At 47.7% G+C, this 21,706-nt stretch overlaps 1 protein-coding gene and 3 non-coding genes across 4 annotated transcripts in view; all 4 read right to left on the bottom strand.

Moving 5' to 3' along the window:
• Positions 1-3,066: 3,066 nt before the first annotated feature.
• Positions 3,067-3,139, bottom strand: TRNAV-CAC (transfer RNA valine (anticodon CAC)). Its single transcript has one exon. It is a non-coding gene; the product is annotated as a tRNA-Val (tRNA).
• Positions 3,125-21,706, bottom strand: part of LOC131814471 (basic proline-rich protein-like) — a 20,044-nt gene continuing 1,462 nt past the window's right edge. The window contains exons 2-4 of the mRNA XM_059145400.1: positions 21,432-21,520; positions 20,778-20,967; positions 3,125-3,409 (exon numbers count right to left, since the gene is read on the bottom strand). Of these exons, the coding sequence (XP_059001383.1) occupies positions 3,125-3,409; positions 20,778-20,967; positions 21,432-21,520 (564 nt within the window). The remainder of the gene's footprint in view (positions 3,410-20,777; positions 20,968-21,431; positions 21,521-21,706) is intronic.
• On the bottom strand, positions 8,803-8,874 carry TRNAE-UUC (transfer RNA glutamic acid (anticodon UUC)). Its single transcript has one exon. It is a non-coding gene; the product is annotated as a tRNA-Glu (tRNA).
• On the bottom strand, positions 18,632-18,705 carry TRNAN-GUU (transfer RNA asparagine (anticodon GUU)). The gene has a single exon. It is a non-coding gene; the product is annotated as a tRNA-Asn (tRNA).

Below are 21,706 nucleotides of genomic sequence, written 5' to 3'. Positions count from 1 at the left end.
AGATGCTCACTATATAATTATTTACAGCAGTTAGAAACAGAGGACTAAATGTGCAGACAAGAACATGGAGACCATGAAGTCACAGTGCCAAGTGCAAAAATTACACACACAACAGCTGCACATTTTACAAGAATACATACCATCCAAGGTATATATCAAACACATTAGCGGGGGTGGGAGTAGGAAATAGGGATAAAAGAAAAGACATTAGACCCCCCCCAAAATAGTTTTGTACTCATCCAGGTGGACAGAGGACAGTGAATTGAGATGAACACTGTACCCAAGATCCACGTAAAAATTATTTAATGCTGTGAATATATATTTTTGTTCTACACAACCCCCCCTTTTTTTTTTTAGATTTCTTAGAATTAAAAAAAATTTTTTTTTTTTAGGGGCGCCTGGGTGGCTCAGTCGTTAAGCATCTGCCTTGGCTCAGGTCATGATCCCAGGGTTCTGGGATTTAGCCCCACATTGGGCTCCCTACTGGTCAGGAAACCTGCTTTTCCTTCTCCCACTTCCCCTGCTTCTGTTTCCTCTCTCTCGCTGTGTCTCTCTCTGTCAAATAAATTAATAAAATCCTTAAACAAATTTATTTAATAATCTCTACTCCCAATGTAGGGATCAAACCCACAACCTCAAGAGCAAGAGTCACATACTCTGCCAACAGAGACCAACGGAGCCAGCCAGGTGCCCCTCGTACAAACTTTTTTTTTTTTTTTTTTAAAGATTTTATGTATTTGACAGAGATCAGAAGCAGGCAGAGAGGCAGGCTGAGAGAGAGGGAAGCAGGCTCCCCGCCGAGCAGAGAGCCTGATGCAGGGCTTGATTCCAGGAACCTGGGACCATGACCTGAGCCGAAAGCAGAGGGCTCAACCCACTGAGCCACCCAGGTGCCCCTCATACAAACTTTTTAATGAAAAAAAAAAACTTTAAAATATATATTTATATGAGTATCCAGGACAAGCTTCACATATATGTTTATTTTTTCTAAGAAAAGCTACAACAGTTTTTAACAGCTATGTTAAGGCAAACTTGACATGCAGGTGTAAGTATTTAAAATGTACAACTTGTTAAGTTGTAACTTTAAAATGTAACCATTTTAAACTCCCGGGCTGACTTGCCTATTAGGCACCATAGTCAGACATCTATGAAAATGCTTTAATTTATTGTAAATTTAAAAATGCTTAAATTTTTTTAAAAGATTTTATTTATTTATTTGACATGGAGAGAGATCACAAGTAGGCAGAGAGTCAGGCAAAGAGAGAGGGGGGAAGCAGGCTCCCTGCTGAGCAGAGAACCCGCCAGCGACATGGAGCTCCATCCCAGAACCCTGAGACCATGACCTGAGCCAAAGGCAGAGGCTTAACCCACTGAGCCACCCAGGTGCCCCCAAAATGCTTTAATTCTTAAAAAATTCTTTTAAATTCAAAGGAAATGAATTTTTATATTAAGATATTTTCACTTATTGATATTCATCCTTATACCAACACATTTGTAAAATATTTTTATACTGATGTATTTTTAAAGGCTTTTAATATTTAAAAAATATGTTCTTATGAAGGAAGTGGCCCAAGAAGGTCAAAGTGCCTATGGGCAATAAAAGTCATAACAGAGCTGGCCACAGCTAAAATACTGTACATATTCACCCCCACTCCCCTCCCATAAAATTTCTTGGGGCCCCTTTTTAATTCTTATCCCCTGCCACTGCCAAAGCAACTATGATCTGCTTCTATCATTATAGTTTTCATTTTCCAGAATTTTACAATCTTCTTTTTAAAGATTTTATTCTTTATTTGAGAGAGAGACAGAGAAAGAGCAGGAGAGGAGCAGAGGGAGAAGGACAAGCAGACTCGGTGAGCACAGACCTGGACTCCTGGGTTTGATCCTAGGATCCTGCGATCACCACCAAGCCAAAACCAAGAGTCAGGCCCTTAACTGACTGAGCCATTCTGGGGCCGCCATTTTCTAGAATTTTATATAAATGGAATTTATATAGTACTCTTTTGGTCGGGCTTTCCACCAGCATCATTATTTGGAGATCCATGTGGTTTATCAATAGTTCATTCCCTTTCTGGGGCGTGAAGTGTCGAGGAGAGTTCTGTTGCATGGGGATACAACCATTTACCTTCACCTGTTAATTGGCCTTTGGGTTGTTTCTAGTTTCTGGCTATTACACATAAAGCTGCTATGAGCCTTCGGGTACAGGTCTTCACACCTGCACTCGCTTTTTTTTTTTTTTTTTTTTAAACCTAAATCCCAAGGATTAGAATGGCAGAATCACAGTGTAGTAGTTGAACTTTTAAAGAAACTGCAAAGTGGATTTTGGATCCACAGCCCGAGGGCCCGCGTGCATCCGTTCGTCCCGCTGTTGACCGCCCAACAAGGTTCTCAGAATAACCTCGTGGTAGCTCCAGGTTTTTAATTTGCGTTGCTCTAATAAATAACGTTGAACACCTTTCCTTGCGATCATCTGTTCATCTGTCTTCTTTGGTGACGTGTCTGTTCAAATGTTTTGCCTATTTTTGGTGAGGGAGGGGTTGGATTGTGAGAATAACTTTTTAGTTAGAGGGAAACATACCGTTTCCACCGATTGAGAACCGAGGACCGGGGGAGTCCTCGTGGGGAGAGACCGAGAAGAGGGAGGGAGGAAGGAGATCACGTTAGACGCGGCCGGGTGGTGGCAGCCGAAACGGAGAAACCAGGAAAGGCGGGTTTGGTGGGGACCCGCTCCTCGGTCTCCTCGGTCCTGCGGGCCATCCGGCCCCCGCACCGGCTGGGCCCCCGCACCGGCTGGCCGATTCCCCGGAGGGGGCGCCCCCGGCCGAGAGGCGGGCCCTGGGCCGAGTCCGACCGAGAACCCCCAGGGGGCCCCAGGGGCCACATCGGCTCCCCGGGCTTCCTTTCCCTTTCTGGGCTCGGAAAGTGACAAGGGAAAGGAGGCGGCGCGGGGGCTGCAAAGCCGCCCGCTGCCCCCGCAGGGACAGGCCACCCGCCGACCGGCCTCCTGCCCCGGGGGGTGGGCCGATTCGGCCGCAGGACCCCGACACCGCCGGCAAAAGGGACGCGTGTTTCCGCCCGGTTTCGAACCGGGGACCTTTCGCGTGTGAGGCGAACGTGATAACCACTACACTACGGAAACCGGCCGGCAGCCGCTGCCTGCAAAGCCGCCTTGCCGCTGGGCGGCCGCGGGCGGGACCGACGCGCCCCCGCCGAGAAGCTCCGGCCCCGCGCGAGCTGGGGCTGCGCGGCCGCTGCGGGAGGGGGAGCCGGGGCCGCTGCGGGAGGGGGAGCCGCCGAGGGCCGCCCGGGGCTCCGGAACCGCGGGCCGCGCCGTCTCCCCCAGCCGCGCCAGCCGCGCCTCGGGACGCCGGCCGGGGTCCTCCAGCTCCGCTCCGTTCCCGCCCCGGGCCTTCAGGGGCAGCGGCAGATCCCACGGGTTCAGGGCTCGGTCCCACCGGACACCCCCCTCCCAGCCCCCCCCCCCCCCCCCCCCCCCGCCGCAGGCACCTGTCACAAGTGCAAGTTGTCACCTGTGCTTGGGACCAACCAAGCACAGCTTGGGACCAACCAAGCACAGCAGCCGGAGCTTCCCACCACCTCCTCCCGCTTGATCATGGGCTAGAATGACTCCGGGAACGCGGGAAAACGGGTCACGCCCCCCAGCACCGGTTTGTGAGAAAAGGATGCGACGCAGGAACACCAGATGGAGGAGATGCCTAGGGAAGGGCAGGTGGGCAGGGGCATAGGGTTTCCATGGGTTCCCCAGCCTGGAAGCGCTGCGGACCCCCTATCTCAGGGATATTTTATTTTATTAATTTATCTATTTTTGTGGGGGGTCTCATCAAGGAGGCACGATCCACTATGACCTCAATCTCCAGCCTCTCTCCAGAGGAGGGGGGGGGTGTCAACGGAAATTTCCAAGTTTCTAATCACAATACTTTTTCTGGTGACCAGACCCCATCCCGAAGCTCTCCAGGAGCCCGCCAGGAGTCACCTCTTTAGACTGTAACACACACCTCTCCAGGGAGTTCCAAGGGACTTAGGAGCTCTGGGACAGGAACCAGGGCAAAGAAGAAAGGGGAGAAGGAAACATCCTCCCAGTTTTTCTTTCTTAGGGAATTACAAAAGTTTTAGGAGCTCTGGCGGGGGTCCTGGGATGAAGACCAAAGCCCACATTTCTTGCGATATCTCGATGGCACATGACCGAGGCAGGCTCTCTCAGTCACTTGGCGTGTTTGGACTGGGTGTCATTGTTCTCCAAGTCCTAACACTGTTTAGCCAGACAGACACTAGCATGTTCTCTCTGCGTCAGGGGAAGAGGAGTTGGGGCCCCCAGCAGAGACCAAAACTAAGACTTAGAAAGTTGGAGAACCACGGAAGGCAAACTGAAACGCAGAGGGCAGCAGGCCAGTTGTGTCGGGAAAGGCTGTCCACGGAGGGGATCGCACCCCCCCAGTATGAGTTAAAAGCGGAAGGTGGCGGGCGGCAGCGACCCACATGCTCGCGAGAGCGGCTCCCCAGGTAGGTCTATCCAGGTGCTCACGAAGAGAGGTAAGTCTGCGCTTGGCGCTCAGCCCTGCTGGGTCCAGCTCTGAGCTCACCAAGGCCCTGCACCCGGCGTGGTGATCCTGAGCCTGGTGGCCGGACAGACGGGCTGATTCCACAAGCCAGACGTGGAAGTCCACACAGCTTCTGGGGCTCAGAACTTGGCTTCACCCACCTCAACGTCCTGCTCCTGAGGAAGGCCACTGCTTCTTTCCCCCAGAGCTGAGACCTGAGTCGACATTTAAAGTGGACCCTGCGCTGGGTGAAGGGACCCTTGGCTGGGACCGGGAGGGGGCGGCCGGAGTGGGCGTCTCAGCATCTCAGCGACCTCTTCTGTAAGCCAGTTTCACTACTTCTCGCTGAAATATATTTTTAAGGTCAGAACGCTGATCATTGACTCGAAGGTGGAAATCAGGCGTGGTGGTGAGCTCCTGGTCCTTCTGGCTGGGGTTCTCAAGAGAGACAAAGGGCAGAGTCCAACACTGGGTTTATGGGCTCCGGAGGGACAGGGAAGCTATGAAGATTGCAGCTGTCCTTTCAGGAATTCCAAAATGCTTCCCCCCTCCCGCCGAGGAATCACTGATCTGTTATTAAACTTCACTCGGAAACGTGCACAATATTTCAGATACCTGCTGAATCTAGAAAGGGTCTGTCAATAGAAACACAGTATTAGTAATTACAGAACTTTCTCTCACTTTGTAACCCTAAAGCTAGTTAAAATTAGAGTTCTAGGTGGCACAGTAATTTTGCCATTTTGGCCTTTCTGCCAGTGTTTCAAGTGCCCCGTGGGGAGTCCAGAGCCATGCAAATACACGAGCTGGGCTTGCAAGATCAGGAATGCTTAACCCCTTTGGACTTCTTGTAAAACAGCAGTGTCTTTCTTTATGGTAACGAACTGCTGGATTTTACTTGTAAGCTGGGAAGTAAGAGGAGTGAGAGAAAGTGATGAAACAAACGAGTTAAATGGCCGGCGAATTAGATCCCAATCTCGCGTGACAGATGGGAATAAATCACCGCCATGCTAGTGAGGAAGGAGATGGGGGTTTTGGTCAGATTTGGTTATCGAGTCATTCTAGTTTGGGTCCAGCAAGCTACAAGGCTTTTTTTTTTTTTTTTTTTTTTTTTTTAAGATTTTATTTATTTATTTGACAGAGAAAGAGGGAACACAACAGGGGGTTTGGGAGAAGAAGAAGCGGGCTTCCCGCTGAGGAGGGACCACCCCCCCCAGGACCCTGGGATCATGACCTGAGATGAAGGCAGACCCTTAATGACTGAGCCACTCAGGCGGCCCAAGCTACAAGGCTTTGATGGCTCTTGTGCCCTAGTTCCTAGGAGACCACCAGCGTCCAGTCCCCGCTGCTGCAGCGAGAGACCAATATAGGGGTAGCACAAGGTGGAAATGCCAGAAACATTGCCGGGTTTCCACCCCTCCCCTGCCCAAGTCCACCTGGCCCCACAGGTGGTCAGAAACAGCCCCTCTTCCCACCGGGGACACAGAGTTTGCTGGGAGGTGTGAGGCTGGGGGGCCCCACGCAGGAATGGGCCAGCAGAGGTGGGGCTGGGCCTTGCAAAAGCAATGGGTCAGCAAAATCCAACCGAGGCCTCTGGAGAGATGTCTGCCCTGCTCAGCTCCTGCTGGAGGAAAGGGCGGTTGGCGATTGCCACGAACTGCTGCTGACCTCTATCCTCCAGGCAAAGCAAAAGAGCAGTCAGCTGGATCCAGGGCCCCTAGGGACGCCTGTATGGGAGGTGTAGCGTGGGCATTCCCAAGGTCTTAGGCTGCTTGTTCAAACCCCAGAACAGTGAAGATGGGTAACAAAACTGGAACTCCAGCTGGGAAGTTTGAGAAAGAAGCCGGAAATCATGATAATACAAAGGTAGACCGGAAAGGCAACTTACCATCTGGTACTAGGAGCAGCTCAAGGAGTTGTGGAGCCCAACGGAAGATGAAAACGTGAGCCTCTTGCTCAGAAAGGAGCAAGAAAAGGGCTGCTGGAGGTTGTGAAATATAAAGCTTTTCCCCTTCTCCTGTGGCCTCCCTCCCAACTTGTTGTGATTTTTTTTTTAATCTGCTATTTAATGTCATTCTGTGTAAAGAAAAATTCAAATAATTAGGATGAATTTTGCCGGTTATCATTAGATTGTACGAGGCCCCGTTCTCATCCTCTGCTTTAGCCTGTGCTGACTTGTAGTCAAGCTTCTCTCCTCCCCAGAGGCCCTTAGACTTCGGCTTGTGTCCAAGATCGAGCAAGCACCGATAGGAAGAATGTGTCCTGCTTACCAGCTTAAGCTGCCTATCCACTGGCCAAAGGCAAATACGTTTCCTGGAAAACGGGCTTTCTCATCGTGTTCTCTGTTCACGCGGCCCTGCTGCCTCAATTTCCCCTGGAAAGTTTCTGCTAAGCTCTGTGTACCCCTCCCTGTGAAGGGAACACCTTTTGCCATTTAATGTTGAGATATTTGCAGATTTCTGATACTGGACCTTTCTCTCTATTGCAATCATCTCTTTGAGAATCTCTCCTTATCTAACTCCATATTTGTTTTTAGCCGATGGTGCAAATATAAAAGCATTTAACCCAGGCAGAACCACTGAAGTCACATAATCCATATTTCCTAGCTCCTATGAGCACAAGAATTTTTGTCTTTATCAGACCAGTGGAAATGTTGCACAGAATTCACTCAACTGTTCTTAGTTTACTTCTAAATACACACATTCTACCTTCAGCTTACTGGTAAGTAGGGAAGGCCCGAAGGGAAAAGGAATTCTGGGTTGTGCTGTCTTTGCCTTTCTTTCTGTGTCATTGTTTCCACCATAAGTGGTGGCCAGTACTGGAAATAACATAAGACAGGATAGGATAGGATTCTTGGTCCTTGGTTTTTCTTAGGGCACCATTGTCTTCTTTCTCTGTTTGAAGCAGATTCTGCTTGGAATGGAAAGCGGCCTCTGGGCTGGAGGGTCAGTTCGTTCCGTCGCAGAGCCAAGGGGCTTGCTGTAGACCCACCTTAAGTCTCTGAACACCCACTGTGTGGTGGGTCTGTCCGGGATTCCGTGTTCAACCAAGGCAGCAAACCTCCCTGGTGGTCTAGTGGTTAGGACTCTCAACTAAGGCGCTCTCAACTAAGGCAGCAGATGCTATGCACAAACGGGTCACCAGGAGGGTGAGCGAGAATATTGCGGACATCTTCACTGCCCCTACGCAGGTTCCGTTGTTCCTCTGGACTCCAGTTACAGAACACACCTTCAAAAATTATTTAAAATTTTGAGGACATTTTTCAGACACTCCCCCCCATTACTAATGTATGTTTGAATCAATCCCAAGATCTGTTGTCAGGAGGTGCTTCCCCCTAATACCTACTGCTCTCTTCCTGGTGGTCTAGAGGTTAGGACCTACTGTTTTTTTACCCTCACGACTTGGGTTCGATTCTCAGTCAGGGAAGTATCTTTTCTTTCGGATCACCGCCGGCGTTCTACTGTTACTCCGAGCGACTCCGTTTTCGCCCAGGCTGGGTTCTGCGCATCCCTTTTGTCCTGTGGTTCTGAGGTATATCAGTGTTGAGGGAACAAGGTACCTGTGAAGAATGAGAAATTCCTCTACCCAAACTCAAACTCGCCTCTGCCTCCGTTGGAGATTACGGGTTTATTTTTTTCCCAATGTGAAAATTTCTACATGAGACCAGTGTGAGTTATATCACAAGATTCTTGCATCTCTTAAAGTTGGATTGCCATAGGCACGGTTTCAGTTATGGATGTAATGTTTCCCCCATTCACTGACACCCTAAGTTACATTCCAGAGATACAGACCATTCAGGTAATTTCACCAGATTCTCTGCCGTTTTTTTTTTTTTTGTTTTTGTTTTTTTTTGTAAAAACAAGAATGTAGTTTTATATGGTAATTAGTTCACTTTACCTGTAAGACTGGAATTATCATAATCAGATGAGGACTGACCCTCTTAAAATAGCCAATTATATGACCCCAGTCTTTGGCTCCGCAGTGACTTCCTTCTGAGGTTCTCAAAACTGATTTCCGGATCACCTGGGGAAAGCTCGAGAGGCACGTGGACTGCGCCACCCCCGCCACCCCCGTCTTCATGTGGGGATGCTGGGACTTGGCCTTGGCTGGCAGGCGTCAGGAGCCACGCGGGCACTGGCTGACCTGGGAGACTGAGTGCGACCCGCCTGGATTGCAGCCAGGTTCCAGCAACAATACAATGTAGGTGGTGGTGAAAAGGGAAAAGGAAACAAAAAAGAACTCTTTCTTCCCTGACCGGGAATCGAACCCGGGCCGCGGCGGTGAAAGCGCCAAATCCTAACCACTAGACCACCAGGGACACGTGTGAAAACAGCTTAGGCAGCATCTCCTGGAATAAGAGCCTCAGAGTGATGCGGCACATGTCAGAGACTCGCAACGTCTGGGGAAGGTCGTGAAGCAGGTGTGTGCTGCTGGAGGCAGTGACTGCCACGTGGGTCAGGGGCTGGAAGGGCACTTCGGTGGCAGAAAGGTTGCCACAAAGATGGTCACACGTCAAGCCAGGGAAGAGAACAATTTTCCTACATTTTCATCACTGACTCCCTCAGACCACCAGCGTTTCTCGTGTTTCTTTCTTTTTCGCCCCCTTCATTCCTAAAATGTTTGGGCCTCTCCCACTTCTGTAGTTGCCCCATGGTTGGGAGAGGAGGACATGTCTTTCTTTGGGTCCCTCGCCCCCCCCAAAAGGATCTTATTCCTCATCTCCTCCCACTACGGGCCTCCCCGATGCAGAGGGAGGGATATCCTTGGCCAGTGGGACAGGCCCGCCTGGAGCTGCCCCCTCTTCCAGGCCTGACTCTGTTATTTGGGGCCTGGCAGGGCCTGCACAGGTGCCTGAAGTTCGGTTAGGGCTCTCTGCCCATCGGTGTCCCGAGCTGAACTAGGCCTCCAGGGCGTGGCGGTGGGGATCAACAGGTGGCCGAAGGAAGGCTGTTTGCAGGGGTCTGACCAGCTCCTGGTAGTGGGAGGTGAGGTGCCCACACACCTGCACTAGACGCCTCTCCCTGCAGGAAGGACTTAGAATTGAGAGCAGAGGAGTTCAAGAGAGGAGGGAGAAGAAGGGACCTGCAGGGAAGGCGCACTAGCGTTCTCCAGAGGAGCGGGACGGATGGGAGGCGCACATCTGCAGCTGCCTCGGAGGGGCTCCTAACTGTGGAGTCCCAACGCCCGCTGGGTGAGCTTGTGGGCTGGAGACCCAGGAGAGGTGATAGCTTAGTTCCAGGTGGTGTCTGAAGGCCTGAGAACCAGGGGGACTGCTGGTGCAGCTCATGTCCAAAGGCCAAGGCCAACAGGTTTGAGACCCTGGAAAAGCAGATGTTCAGTCCAAGCCTGAAAGCAAGAAGCTACTCACTGCTGTGAGTAGTGCAGCCATGAAGGTTCCTGTGCAAGGACTGCTTTTGAGAATCGGGTGTTAATTATTTTGTAGTGAAATCACTGGGTCCTTTACATTCTCACCAGCGATGTTTGGTGGTTCTAATCTCTCCTTCCTGCCAACAACTTTTCTTTTCTTTTTTTTAAGACGTTATTTATTTGAGAGAGAGAGAGAGAGAGAGAGCACAAGAGGGGGGAGGGTCCGGGGGAAAGCAGACTCTGGGCTGAGCAGGAAGCTGTCCTGGGACTCCTGGATCATGATCTGACCAGAAGGCTCTTAACCAACTGAGCCTCCCAGGTGCCCAGCACTTTATTTTCTATTGTTGTTGTTGTTAAAATGATAGCAATTCTAGTGGATATGAACGTAACACCACACATGTACTAGAACGACTAAAATAATAAGACTCACGATACCAAACAAAAGAAAGGATTTCCTATATGACTCCATTTACATAAAACTTTAGGAAATGCCAACTAATCTACAGTGACCATAAACAGATCGGTATTTGCTTGAGAGGCACAGGTCAGTGGGGGCATGACTTAGTGAGGGGCAGAAAGGAGATGTTATCGAGGGCTATGAGGAAACTTCTGGGGGTGATGGATATATTCATTATTTTGATTATAATGATAGCTTCACTAGTGCATACTATGTCAAAATATCATATTGCATATTTTAAATATGGGCAGGTTGTTGTGTGATAAATAATTATTGAAAAAGAGACAAGGCGAAAATTTCGTATATCCCTTTTGGAGGTCACTGAAATCTCTTCATTTTAACCTGTGCCGTAAATTGAAAATGTAGGGGATTGATTACACCGTTCTCTTTTAATTTAGACTGAGTCTAAATTGCTCACATCTGTGACAAAGTCCTAAGTCATTAGGCATGCAGATTCCCAGATGACAACAGATGACCATTAACTGCTATACAGCAGACCCTGAGTTAGTCTCTTTCTAGAATATTCACAATATCTTACCTGCCTTCTACCCCAGCAGAGACCTTACACCATTTCAGATACCCATGTATTTCTGTTACCAATGTTTTAATTTTAGTAGTCTTGGGTACAAATAGCATAAATAAACTTAGCAAATTAAGCAGAAAAAGAATTAATTGAGAAGTTATTGGTGGGTCATACATTCATGAGAATTAACAACCAGACTCAGATAAAGAGAAAAGGGGGAGCTAGGAGGCCAGTAATAGAGCCAAACTCATGCCAGAGAAAGAGTCTGGTAAGGAAACCATAGGAACAGTCATCGGCTTTGACTTTCTGGATAAATGAATTCTAAACTGTTCACGATTCTACATATTATTGGCTTTTGAATCAGAATCTAGGGAAGTAACTTAGAGCCCACTGAACTAAGGTCACATATTAAATAGAATATGCCTCTACTTCATCTTCTTTAGAGCAAAGAGGGTTCCCGACCTTATTCAGATTCACATTTGTATTCCCCAAGAATTGAGGTCCACATGATCAGAAAGCTCGACTGCCACTGGTTTTGATCTGGGGACCAGATTTCCTTGATTTGTTTTCCTTATTAGGTGATATAATCCCATTTTATATTTATTGGTGTTACAGATATTTAAGTTTGTTCATTTCAGTGTAAGATAACCTTTATATTATTTAAATATATTTTACTCTGTGATCTATGTTTTCTTTGTTGTGTTTTCTTTCTCTAAGTTCAAATGTTCAGCATCTCTTTATCTCATCTGTTGTTTATGTATACAGCTATGATACCATATGGATCTTTAATTCTTTTTTTTTTTTTTTTCCTTTTTGACAGTGTGTGTTGACTTTGGACAAAGACTCTTCCCTTGATTGAACCAGAGTCAGGTTCCTCTAAGTCCTCTTCTCAACTCAGCTTTGACCTTGGACTTCAGCCTTTATCTTTGTCAAGGCTGCATGGCCCAGTTTTTAGCAACCACCCTGCAAGGTCCGTGTCGAGAAAACCTCCCGCTCTTGATATCTGACCACACTGGCCAGCCTTGAGCAAGAATTCATTTAGATCAGTTTAGCCAGAATGCCCCCTTAGCTGATATTTTCTCTTAGTAATTTCATATGTACTAACACCCACTCTGATCTTTGGCTCTAAGTCCCTACTTGTTGGAATTGAGCCCAGCTCTATCCTGAGGTTCTCTTTTCCTTGTTGCAGTAGTTCCTGAACACAATCTGCTGTTGCTGCTTTGACTACTGCTCGGCTCTGGTTCTTCTTTGACACTTGCCAAGCTGAAGTATGAAGAAATTAACACACTGCCACTTCCCCCCAGGGGTTCTCTCTTCCTCTCGTCATACTTCAAATGAACTTCAATATGGTGGTAATTGTTATGTGGGAAAGAGGCAGAAGAAAAGCTTTTAAATTTCCTTACTGTCTAGAGCCCACTGACAAGTCCTTGAAACAGGCAGCGTGACCTTCCTCTGGGGACTCAACTGCCTCCACCTTAACACTTTGCTAAGGGCAAAAGGCAATCCTAGCCTTTTTCCCGACCCATACCCCAAACAAGAATCCTGTAAGTCTACTTGAACATGTAAAAATTCCTTTGGAAACTTCCTTTATCTCTAAATCCTCCAAGATACGTGTTGGCAATCATCCCCAAGCATATGGCCCACCGATAAACATCTGAAGGGTCTCATGACTAAGGTTTTATTAGACAGTAACAAATGACCTTTTCCCCCCCAAACAGCTAGCCCCTAAAGGTCCTGGAAACCTTGCTTCCAAAATTCCTTAGGGGCTTACGCCATCCCTGACCCCTTCCCAAACTGCAAGTGTATAATGGACCACTCTCTCCTCATAGCCCCGGGGCAGCAGCTCTTTCTGCCCACGGGTCCTGTCTCCCTGCTTTAATAAACCACCATTTTGCACTAAAGACATATCAGTTCTTTCTTGGTCATTGGCTCTGGACCTCACCCCACTGAACCTCACTTATATTCTAAGACATCATCAATTGTATGAGTTTGCTAGGGCTGCCGTAACTGAGTACCACAGGCTTAACACAATGGAAATGCATCCGTTCACAGACCTAGAAGCCAGAAGTCCAAAACCAAGGTGCTGAAGGGTCACACGCTCCTTGGATCCTTCTTTGCGTCTTACTCACTTTCCTGCAACCTCTGGCTTTCCTTGGCTCATAGCAGTAACATTTCAATCACTGCCTCTGTCTTCACAAGGCCATCTTCCCTGTGTCTCCTTTTCTTATAAAGACAGTAGTCATTGGATTAGGGTTCACTCTAATAAAATATGACATCATTTTAACTTAATTGCAGCTATAAAGATCCTATTTCCAAATAAGATCCCATTCATAGGTACTGGCTATTTGGAATTGAACGTACCTTTTTGGGGAACACAATTCAATTCACTAGAGTCATAAATGTACATTTTAGATTTTTAATTTTTGTTTTCTCTTTTATGGTATTTAAATATACACATTGGCAGTTAGCAATGAAAAGTGAGGAAATCACTGTACTTATCCCCATCAACTCTCTTGATCCACCAAACTTAAATGACATGAAATCTAGTACCTATAGGTAACACAAGTAAAAATTAGTATTTTAAAAAGAGCCCAAGGGGTGCCTGGGTGGCTCAGTCGGTTGAGCCCCTGCCTTTGGCTCAGGTCATGATCCCAGGGTCCTGTGATCGAGCCCCACATTGGGCTTCCTGCTCAGTAGGGAGCCTGCTTCTGTATCTCTCTCTCTGCCTCTGCTGCTTATGCGCCATCTCTCTCTCTCTCTCTCTGACAAACAAACAAACAAATAAATAAATAAATTTTATTGATTTATAAAATAAATAAAATAAAACATAAAAAGAGCCCAGATGTTTCATAGACTTAATGCAGAATATAATACATAATATTATTATATATTAAGGGCAGTGCCTTTGCAATGCTCTCTTCTCATCAAATGATTCCCCTCATTTCCCCAAGGTAACAACCCTACCCGTATTTTTCTCTTTCTCACTGTGCTTGAGTGGCTTTTCACCAGGCTCTATTGATTGCCTAGAATGAGATGGGACATACTCCCCTTTTTCTAGTCTCTCAGAGATTTTGTGTAACATGATGTTCTATTTCTTGAATGGCTGGTGGGAACTACACCTGAAGCCTGACTTGTAGAGTCCCCAGTGTAACACGGTCGACGCTGTTTTCTGCCCCTGCATTTAGTGTGGTTTTTATACGCAGCACTAGATCATCAGAATAGAATCTGGTGCCTGAAAAAGGAGCGCTACCGTAACAATAGCTAAAACAGGTGGCGCTGGTTGGAGCACTGGCCGCGCTGGGAACCTGACAGGCCTCAAGAAGACTGACCGTGATGGCTGGAGGTGAAATGAGGAGTATCTAATTGGAAACCAACGGGAAGAGGCACCCTTGTCTTATAGTATCAGAAAGTACCTCAGCACTGTTTCCTGCAGTAGCGTGAAGAATAGAAAATGCACCTAGTGAATCCAGGAATTAGCTCAGTGATTTTCCACAGAGAGGACTGAAGAGCTGTTTGGATTCCTTTAGCTGCTGTAGGGGACCAGAATATGCTACCGAAAATATGCCACTTTGGCATAATGATTATTTTTTTTAAGGATTATTTTAAACTGAGACAAATGAACATCAACGGATGCAGAAAGATAGCTTTCCCAGAGTTCTCTTATCTGACTAAAAGCAGAAACTTCTGAAAATTGAAGATTACCATAAATCCCCCCTCCTGGGAAGGTCTTATATTCATGAAGAAGAGATAAAGCAGGGCACCTGGCTGGCTCAGTTGGCTGACCACATGACTTGATGTTGGGGTTGTGAGTTTGAGTCCCATGTTGAAGGTAGAGATTGCTTAAATAAACTTAAGAAAAGTTTATGGCTTCTAGGAGGAGGAGGAGGAGGAGGAGAAAGGGGAGGAGAAAGAGGAAGGGGAGGAGGAAGAGACATAAAGTCAGTTCCAAGAGGAACCTGCATGAGCAAACCGTACTCTATTACTTCGCTCATATATTAACCATACCACAGTTTGCTGCCATGGAAAAGCAAAACCCGTTTCCTTTGTCTTGCCAAGTTTGCTGCCATGGAAAAGCAAAACCCGTTTCCTTTGTCTTGCCATTTCTGTACACATTTATTTTTCTTTTGTTAAGATGCTATATAAGCCCAAGTTCTAACCACCTCTTTGAGTTACTCATCATGAGGTTTCTCTTGTGTGATGTAAGCTGCATGCTTTGATAAACTGTTTTTCTCTCATGACCTGTCCTTTGCCAGTCTTGATCTTATACGTCCCCAGCCAAAGAATCAAGAGGGTATAAGGGAAAAGAATTTTCCCTCCCCTGCACTGCCTATAACAAAACATGAGAAAATAGAGTTGAGCTAAAGGACTAATTACTCAGTTTTCAGGTGGAATTTGGAGGAGATGTAAAGGCTGGGGACAGTTTCCCACCAGCATATGCTTCAGAAAGAAAGGGTGGGCCAAACAGATCAAACCCAGGCACGGTCAGGAAAACATGGTTCCAGGGGAGAGCTGTTATCTACGGAAATCTCTGTTAAGACCTCAAGAAGACTAAGTAGTGCCTCCTAGACTCTTTCAGACAGAAAGGAGGCGTTCATTTCATTTCATTCATTTTCTTTAAAATCAATTAATTACTGTATAGTGTATTATTAATTTCAGAGGCAGAGTTTAGTGATTCACCACTTGCGTGTAACACCCAGGGCTCATCACATCCCATGCCCTCCTTAGTGCCCGTCCCCCAGTTACCCCTCCTCCCAACCTCCTCCCTTCCAGCAACCCTCAGCTTGTTTCCTAGAGTTAAGAGTCTGTTATGGTTTGTCTCCCTCTCTGCTTTTGTTTTATTTTCCCCTCCCTTCCCCTACGTTCAACTGTTTTGTTTCTTAAATTCCACATAGGAGTGAACTCATACAATATCTGTCTTTCTCTGATTTATTCCACTTAACATGATACCCTCTAGCTCCATCCATGTCATTGCAAATGGCAAGATTTCATTTTTTTGATGGCTGAGTAATATTCCCGTGTGTGTGTGTGTGTGTGTGTGTGTGTGTGTGTGTTTATCTTCTTTATCCATTCATCTGTCAATGGACATCTGGGTTCACAAAGGAGGCATTCTATCAATCTTAAGGGCATGTCTCAGAGACCTTCTCTGTTAAGGAGGCTTTTTAAGGATCTTAAGGACATTCACACACAGCAACATTACCAGGGGCCCAATATAGAAAAGGGCTGATTTGTAAGAGATTTGTGAGTGTGGCTTTTTCCTAATAAGTGGAGTATATATTGATATATGTATAAAAAACTCTTTAAGCTTTTAAAGGAAGTACATCAGCTTGGACTGAAAGGGACAGAGACATTATAAAATTGAAAGACTCCCTTGGAGCTCCAAACTCCTATCGTCAGGAAGCAGGTTGAGAAAATGATTAGCTGCAAACACTGACTATTCTTATGAAAAAGTAAGGCCAATCCAGAAGGTAGAAGTGAGAGCCACAGAGAATCACACCCAGTGAGTTGCCATCAAGGAACTGGCAACACGTGCCTGACTGGATGTCAGTGACATCACCAGTGACTGTCACGTGCCTTCAACTTCCCCCTTCCAAACGGAAGTGTCAACAGCAGGTGACCCACACCTGTCCCAATATTGTATATTAGAGATATGGGGGCCAGATAACTTATTCCTTTACCCAAAGCCTTTTGGCCAGTTTTAGTATGTGTGCTTGCTGCCAAAGCAAGCACAGAAGTCTTTTGACCAAGAAGAAACTGCACAATCTCAGTTGATCGAGCGTCTAACTCGTGATTTCAGCTCAGGTTGTGATCTTAGGATCACAAGCTTGAGCTCTGAGTCACTGGGCTCCACGCTGGACATAGAACCTACTTAAGATTAAAAGAGAGAGAGAGAGAGAGAAAAGGAACTGCCCAAGGAGCCTCATGTATACCAGGAACAATTTAGAAAGGAGAGAAGTAGCTTATGAAGATATGGAGAACATGGAGTTCTGGGAGCAAAGGAAGGATGTTTGCAGCTCAAAGGGTAGCAGTCTCTGAGAGCGCTGTAAAACACCAAGCTTTCACCTAACAGCAGAAAGTCTAACTCATTACACTACAAAGATTAGGCAGAGTCCATGGGCTGGCAGTTCCTAATTTGTGGCCAAACACCAGGGTATACCCTGAGCTAAGTGCCAGGACCCAGGTCCTGCACTTCAGGCAGCTCAACTCTATGCAGCCAAAGATCCTGCACTGTGATCCTGAGCCTGAAAACCTGGTAACACAACAGATCTGGATGATTCCAGAAGCCAGTTTCCTTCAGCTAATATGGGGCAAGTGCGCAGCATCGCCTTGTAGCCTCCATAGCCTTGCGGCTTTGGTAGACAGAAGATTTAAGGACCATGGGGTGCCATTTATACTGGAAAGTCCCCCAGAGGGCACAGCCAGATTACCCTGTTCACATATTCAGGAATTACAGGAAGTTGCTTATGATCCGAGTAGGTGTGATAACTGTACCTGTTTTCTTGCTCATTATCATATCTGCAGCTCCTTGCACAGACCTGGCACATAACCCTTGTCAGTATCTGTTTGATGAATGAATGCCTGTGTGCGTAAATCAGATGGATAACAGGTACATGTTCAGAGACTAGGGACAAGCCAGGATTTTGTTTTTCTAAAAGCCTTCAGGAAGAAAGTTTGATTTAGCCAACAGAGTTTTCTATCCATGGTCTTCCTGTCCAAACTCCTTAGCTAAGAAGGACATCCCAGAGGATGAGAATCCCAGCTCACTGGAGTTCCTGGCCAGGGAACAGAGACCAGAGCTCTGGCAACACGTTCTTCATACTATACCAGGAGTTTTCAAGCTGACCTGACCCATCCCCCAGGGAAACTGGCAGTGGGCTAACGGGAAGGGAAAGCAGGGAAGTTAAATGGGAAGAACTTGATGACTGTTGGGTTTGCTGCTTGAGAGAAAGAAACTTCAAGGAAGTTGCCTTGCTGCCTGGCTTGTTGCCCTAAAAGTGATGGTACTGCCATTCACTGTGAGAGAGAACACTGCAGAAGACTCCTGCTTAGGGGACTGGGGAGAAGTTGGATTCCGTTAGGGAGAGGATTGGCCGGGAAGGCGAGGGGTCATGTGAAGCAGGCTGGTGGATGCATGGAAAGGTTAAGGACTCAGAGAAATGCTGGAGACACAAATTTAAAAGTTGACAAGACCTCCCCCCCAACACACACACACAAAATGAGTGTAATATGAAATGACCAGAGTTGGAGCCACAGGTAAAGCCCTTAAAAGATTATTTCTAGGACCTTCGCTGCAGTCCTATGTATCAGAGCAGTGTTCAACTGTAAGGGAGTAGAAGGAGAAATTAGAGCACATTAATGCATGAAATCCTTTAAACTTGAATCCCCTTTAAACTTGGTCAGAGATCATTGAGTTTCTCCAGGTGTTTAGCATCTGCTTCAAGAATTAACCAAATGGGAAAGACCCTTAACTGATTTCTGTATTAGCAGCGCTCATTTGCAAAGGGCCACTGGCTGTGGAATTCTGCAGAAAAGCAGTTCTGAAAGGTTTCACTTGTAGAGGGAAAAGAATGTCAGCATCTCTAGTTTGGCCGTAGTAAGCTCCTGATCTTGTAGGATGCAAGACCTAGGAAATGTCTCTCACTAGATGGGTAGTGTGTAGAATTTTGGATTAGAAGTAGTTTGATGTTTAAGAGGAAGGACTGAAAAAAGGGGGAAAAATACAATTTCAGGCGTCCCTGGGTGGGATCGAACCACCAACCTTTCGGTTAACAGCCGAACGCGCTAACCAATTGCGCCACAGAGACCATCCCTTTACCTCTTTTTCTTGCAGGATGTATTTAGATCATTAGATCATTAGTCAAATCCTAGCATTGTTCTATAGGATTCATTTCCTCACCTTGAGATTGCAAATAGGTCTCCGTTGTGTGATTCTAAAAGCCAGAACACTAAACCACCCCTGTTGTGCGATCCTAGGATCCTTGCTTCCTTTCTGCCCAATTTCTTAGCACCAGCAAGAAGCGCCTGCTTCTTTCTCCCACAGTTGAGACGTGCGCACAAGTAAGACCAAATTCCTCACCAGAGGAACTTGATAATGGCTTGAGGCAGCAGGGAATGGTGCAGGGGTGGGTGAGTGCGGGGGGAAAATGACTTGCTGCTGATCTGGACCGCTTGGGAAATCAGTATGATGTTCTTCTTTCACGATCGATGAAAACCACTTACAAAGCCTCTTAATAAATTTTAAACCCTGAGTTCTGAATTTTCTTTTTCTTTTTTTTCCGAGTTCTGAGTTTTAAATGCAGATGTTGAGTGTTTATTTAAAAACGTAACTTTAAAAAATGGTAGTGATCTCCAAAGTGCAACCTGAATGTGGTTCTCAGGCAGTACTAGACAACCCGTGGGGAATCAAACAGCCTTTGGAGACCTGAGATACAGAGTAGCTTGAACACTCCTCCACCCCACCCCTCAAATCCTCCCTTCACTCACATAGCGATTCAAAACGTCTCCAAAGGGCCATGGCTCTCCACAGAGATTTACTAATTTATAATGAGAACAACTATAATTTCTTACCCTGAAATGTGAAATGTGAAGCCATTCTGCAAGTTACTTTAAATCAGGAAAAAAAGTTTTAGTAATGAATGTCATTATCCCGGCTCCACGAAATTCTAAGAACATAATTCATCAGGGTTTTGTACAGCCTGAGCATTTTTACCAAACCCTCTGACATTTCCACAGGTAGATATTGCCGTTCAGAAATTTCTGGCTAGAGAAAAGCAAATTTTCCATTATACCTGCTTAGGCCCAGAAAAACACCAATAGTGGTCCTCTACATATGTTTACTCTTCTAGAATTAAACAATTCAGCTCATGCAGCTTGTAAAATGTGATCAAAGTTATCTTCATAAAATAGAAAATAATAGCATGCCATTTCTATGCTAGACAATAAAGCACATATGCGTGGAAGACACTGATTGCTCCTGGATACATCTTGGGTTGATTCAAAAGCTTTTTATAAAAATCCACTGGCCAAGTTAGCTAGACTTACAGGGACTACGACAGACCCCAAGGTTAACAAGGCCAACAAGCTTCCTTAAACCCCCTTATATATTCTTACCATCCTTTAAAAAAGAAGCCCATAGTTTCAGAGCATACAAGGTTAGTGACATAGAAGATTACATTTGCACAAGACTAGAGGCTAATGCCTAGAAACAAATGAGAAAGTTGATAAGTCACTACCCAGGATCACCAAGGCTCCCAGGACCAACCCCATTTATTGCCAGGAAGGCAACAAAATAACAAATGGTGCGAAAATATAAAAAAAAGAGAGAAAGTTACCAAAAAGGAAAAGTGTTGCAAAAGGGAGATATTGATGACAGGAGAGAAACAACAAAAGAAAGTAGGGAAAACTTAGTATAAGGAAGATATATTAAACACTTGCAATTCTTACACAACACACTGCGATGCAGATTTTGAAAAAGAAAGGGGTGTGCACTTTACAACAGGAGCATCAGGACAAGAAGGAAAGAAGGCCCAGCGGCCATCTGCACCTCCCCGCTCTCCAACCTCCACTGCCCGGGGGGTTGGGCTCCCGGGATGCGCCCACATTCGCTTTGCCCACTCCACGTGCCGGGCGCCGCGGTGCGCCTCTCTCCTCCCATCCCCGATGGAGCTCGTCACCCAGGTGACCCACCACCGCAGGTGCCGGGGAGACGTCGCCAGCCCCGGGGGTGGGGGGGCAGTGGTGGGGAAGCCGGCCCCCGCGGTGGCTGGCCCGAGGGGCGGGGGCCGGGGAGGGAGGCGACCAGGGGCTCCAGCAGGTGACCCGACTCCCACTCCCACCGCCCCCTCCACTTCAAGGCACTGATGCCGCCAACTAGCACCTCAGGATGCAGCTGCAAGGGGTCGCTCGTCACGGGCGGCCCCGGTGCCGCGGGAGAGTCCAAGCCCCTGTGGTGGTCGGCCGTCCGGGCGTCTGTTGGTGGCCCCTCCGTGGGGACGGAGGCGGTGGCGGCCTCTGGGGTGGTGGCCGAAGAGGACGCTCCGAAGAGGAGCGCGGACGTCCCAGCCCACCTGCGAGGCCAAAAGGTTTGGTCCGGCGTTGGCGACAGGGCAAGGCTTGGGCTGGACGGGGCGGCTGGCCTGGTGCGGTCGCCCTGGCCACGGGACCAGGGAGAAGCCATGGAGCTTGGGCTAAAAGGGGGCGCGTGCCGAAGCGCTGCCGAGCTGGGTAGGCCGAGAGGAAGAAGAAAAGCTTCCCTGACCGGGAATCGAAACCGGGCTGCGGTGGTGAGAGCGCTGATTCCTAACCACTAGACCACCAGGGAGCGTCGGATGTCCAGCCTGGCCCGTACCCCCTGGACCCGGGGTCTCCATACCACCCGCTCGCCTCTGCTTGGTCTCCAAGGCCCCTGCCAGGCCACCGAGAGCCACCGCGCTGCCCATCCACCTGCCCCGCCGGCAGCGCCCTCAAAACGCCGCGCGCCTCCTCCCCTCCCACCGCCGCTCGACCTGGGGACCCGCTCCGTCCTCAGCACCTCAGCACGCCAGCCTCCCGCGCTCCGGGCTCCCGGCTGCCACGGGGCCTGGCCACCGGGGTCCTGGAGACGCGCAAAAGGTTGGCCGGCTGCGTTGGCCGGGAATCGAACCCGGGTCAACTTCTTGGAAGGCAGCTATGCTCACCACTATACCACCAAAACTACAGGTCACGACCCCAAAACAACTTCCAGGCACGGCGTGGAGGGCAGGGATAGACGTGGGCAGGTATGCGGAGAGGGGCCGGGGGGAAGAATGGCCGTAGCTGTCCTCGTTA

This window comes from Mustela lutreola, chromosome 14, assembly GCF_030435805.1.
Source record: "Mustela lutreola isolate mMusLut2 chromosome 14, mMusLut2.pri, whole genome shotgun sequence".
Lineage (NCBI taxonomy): Eukaryota > Metazoa > Chordata > Mammalia > Carnivora > Mustelidae > Mustela > Mustela lutreola.
This window is presented reverse-complemented; position numbering and strand designations above follow the sequence as displayed.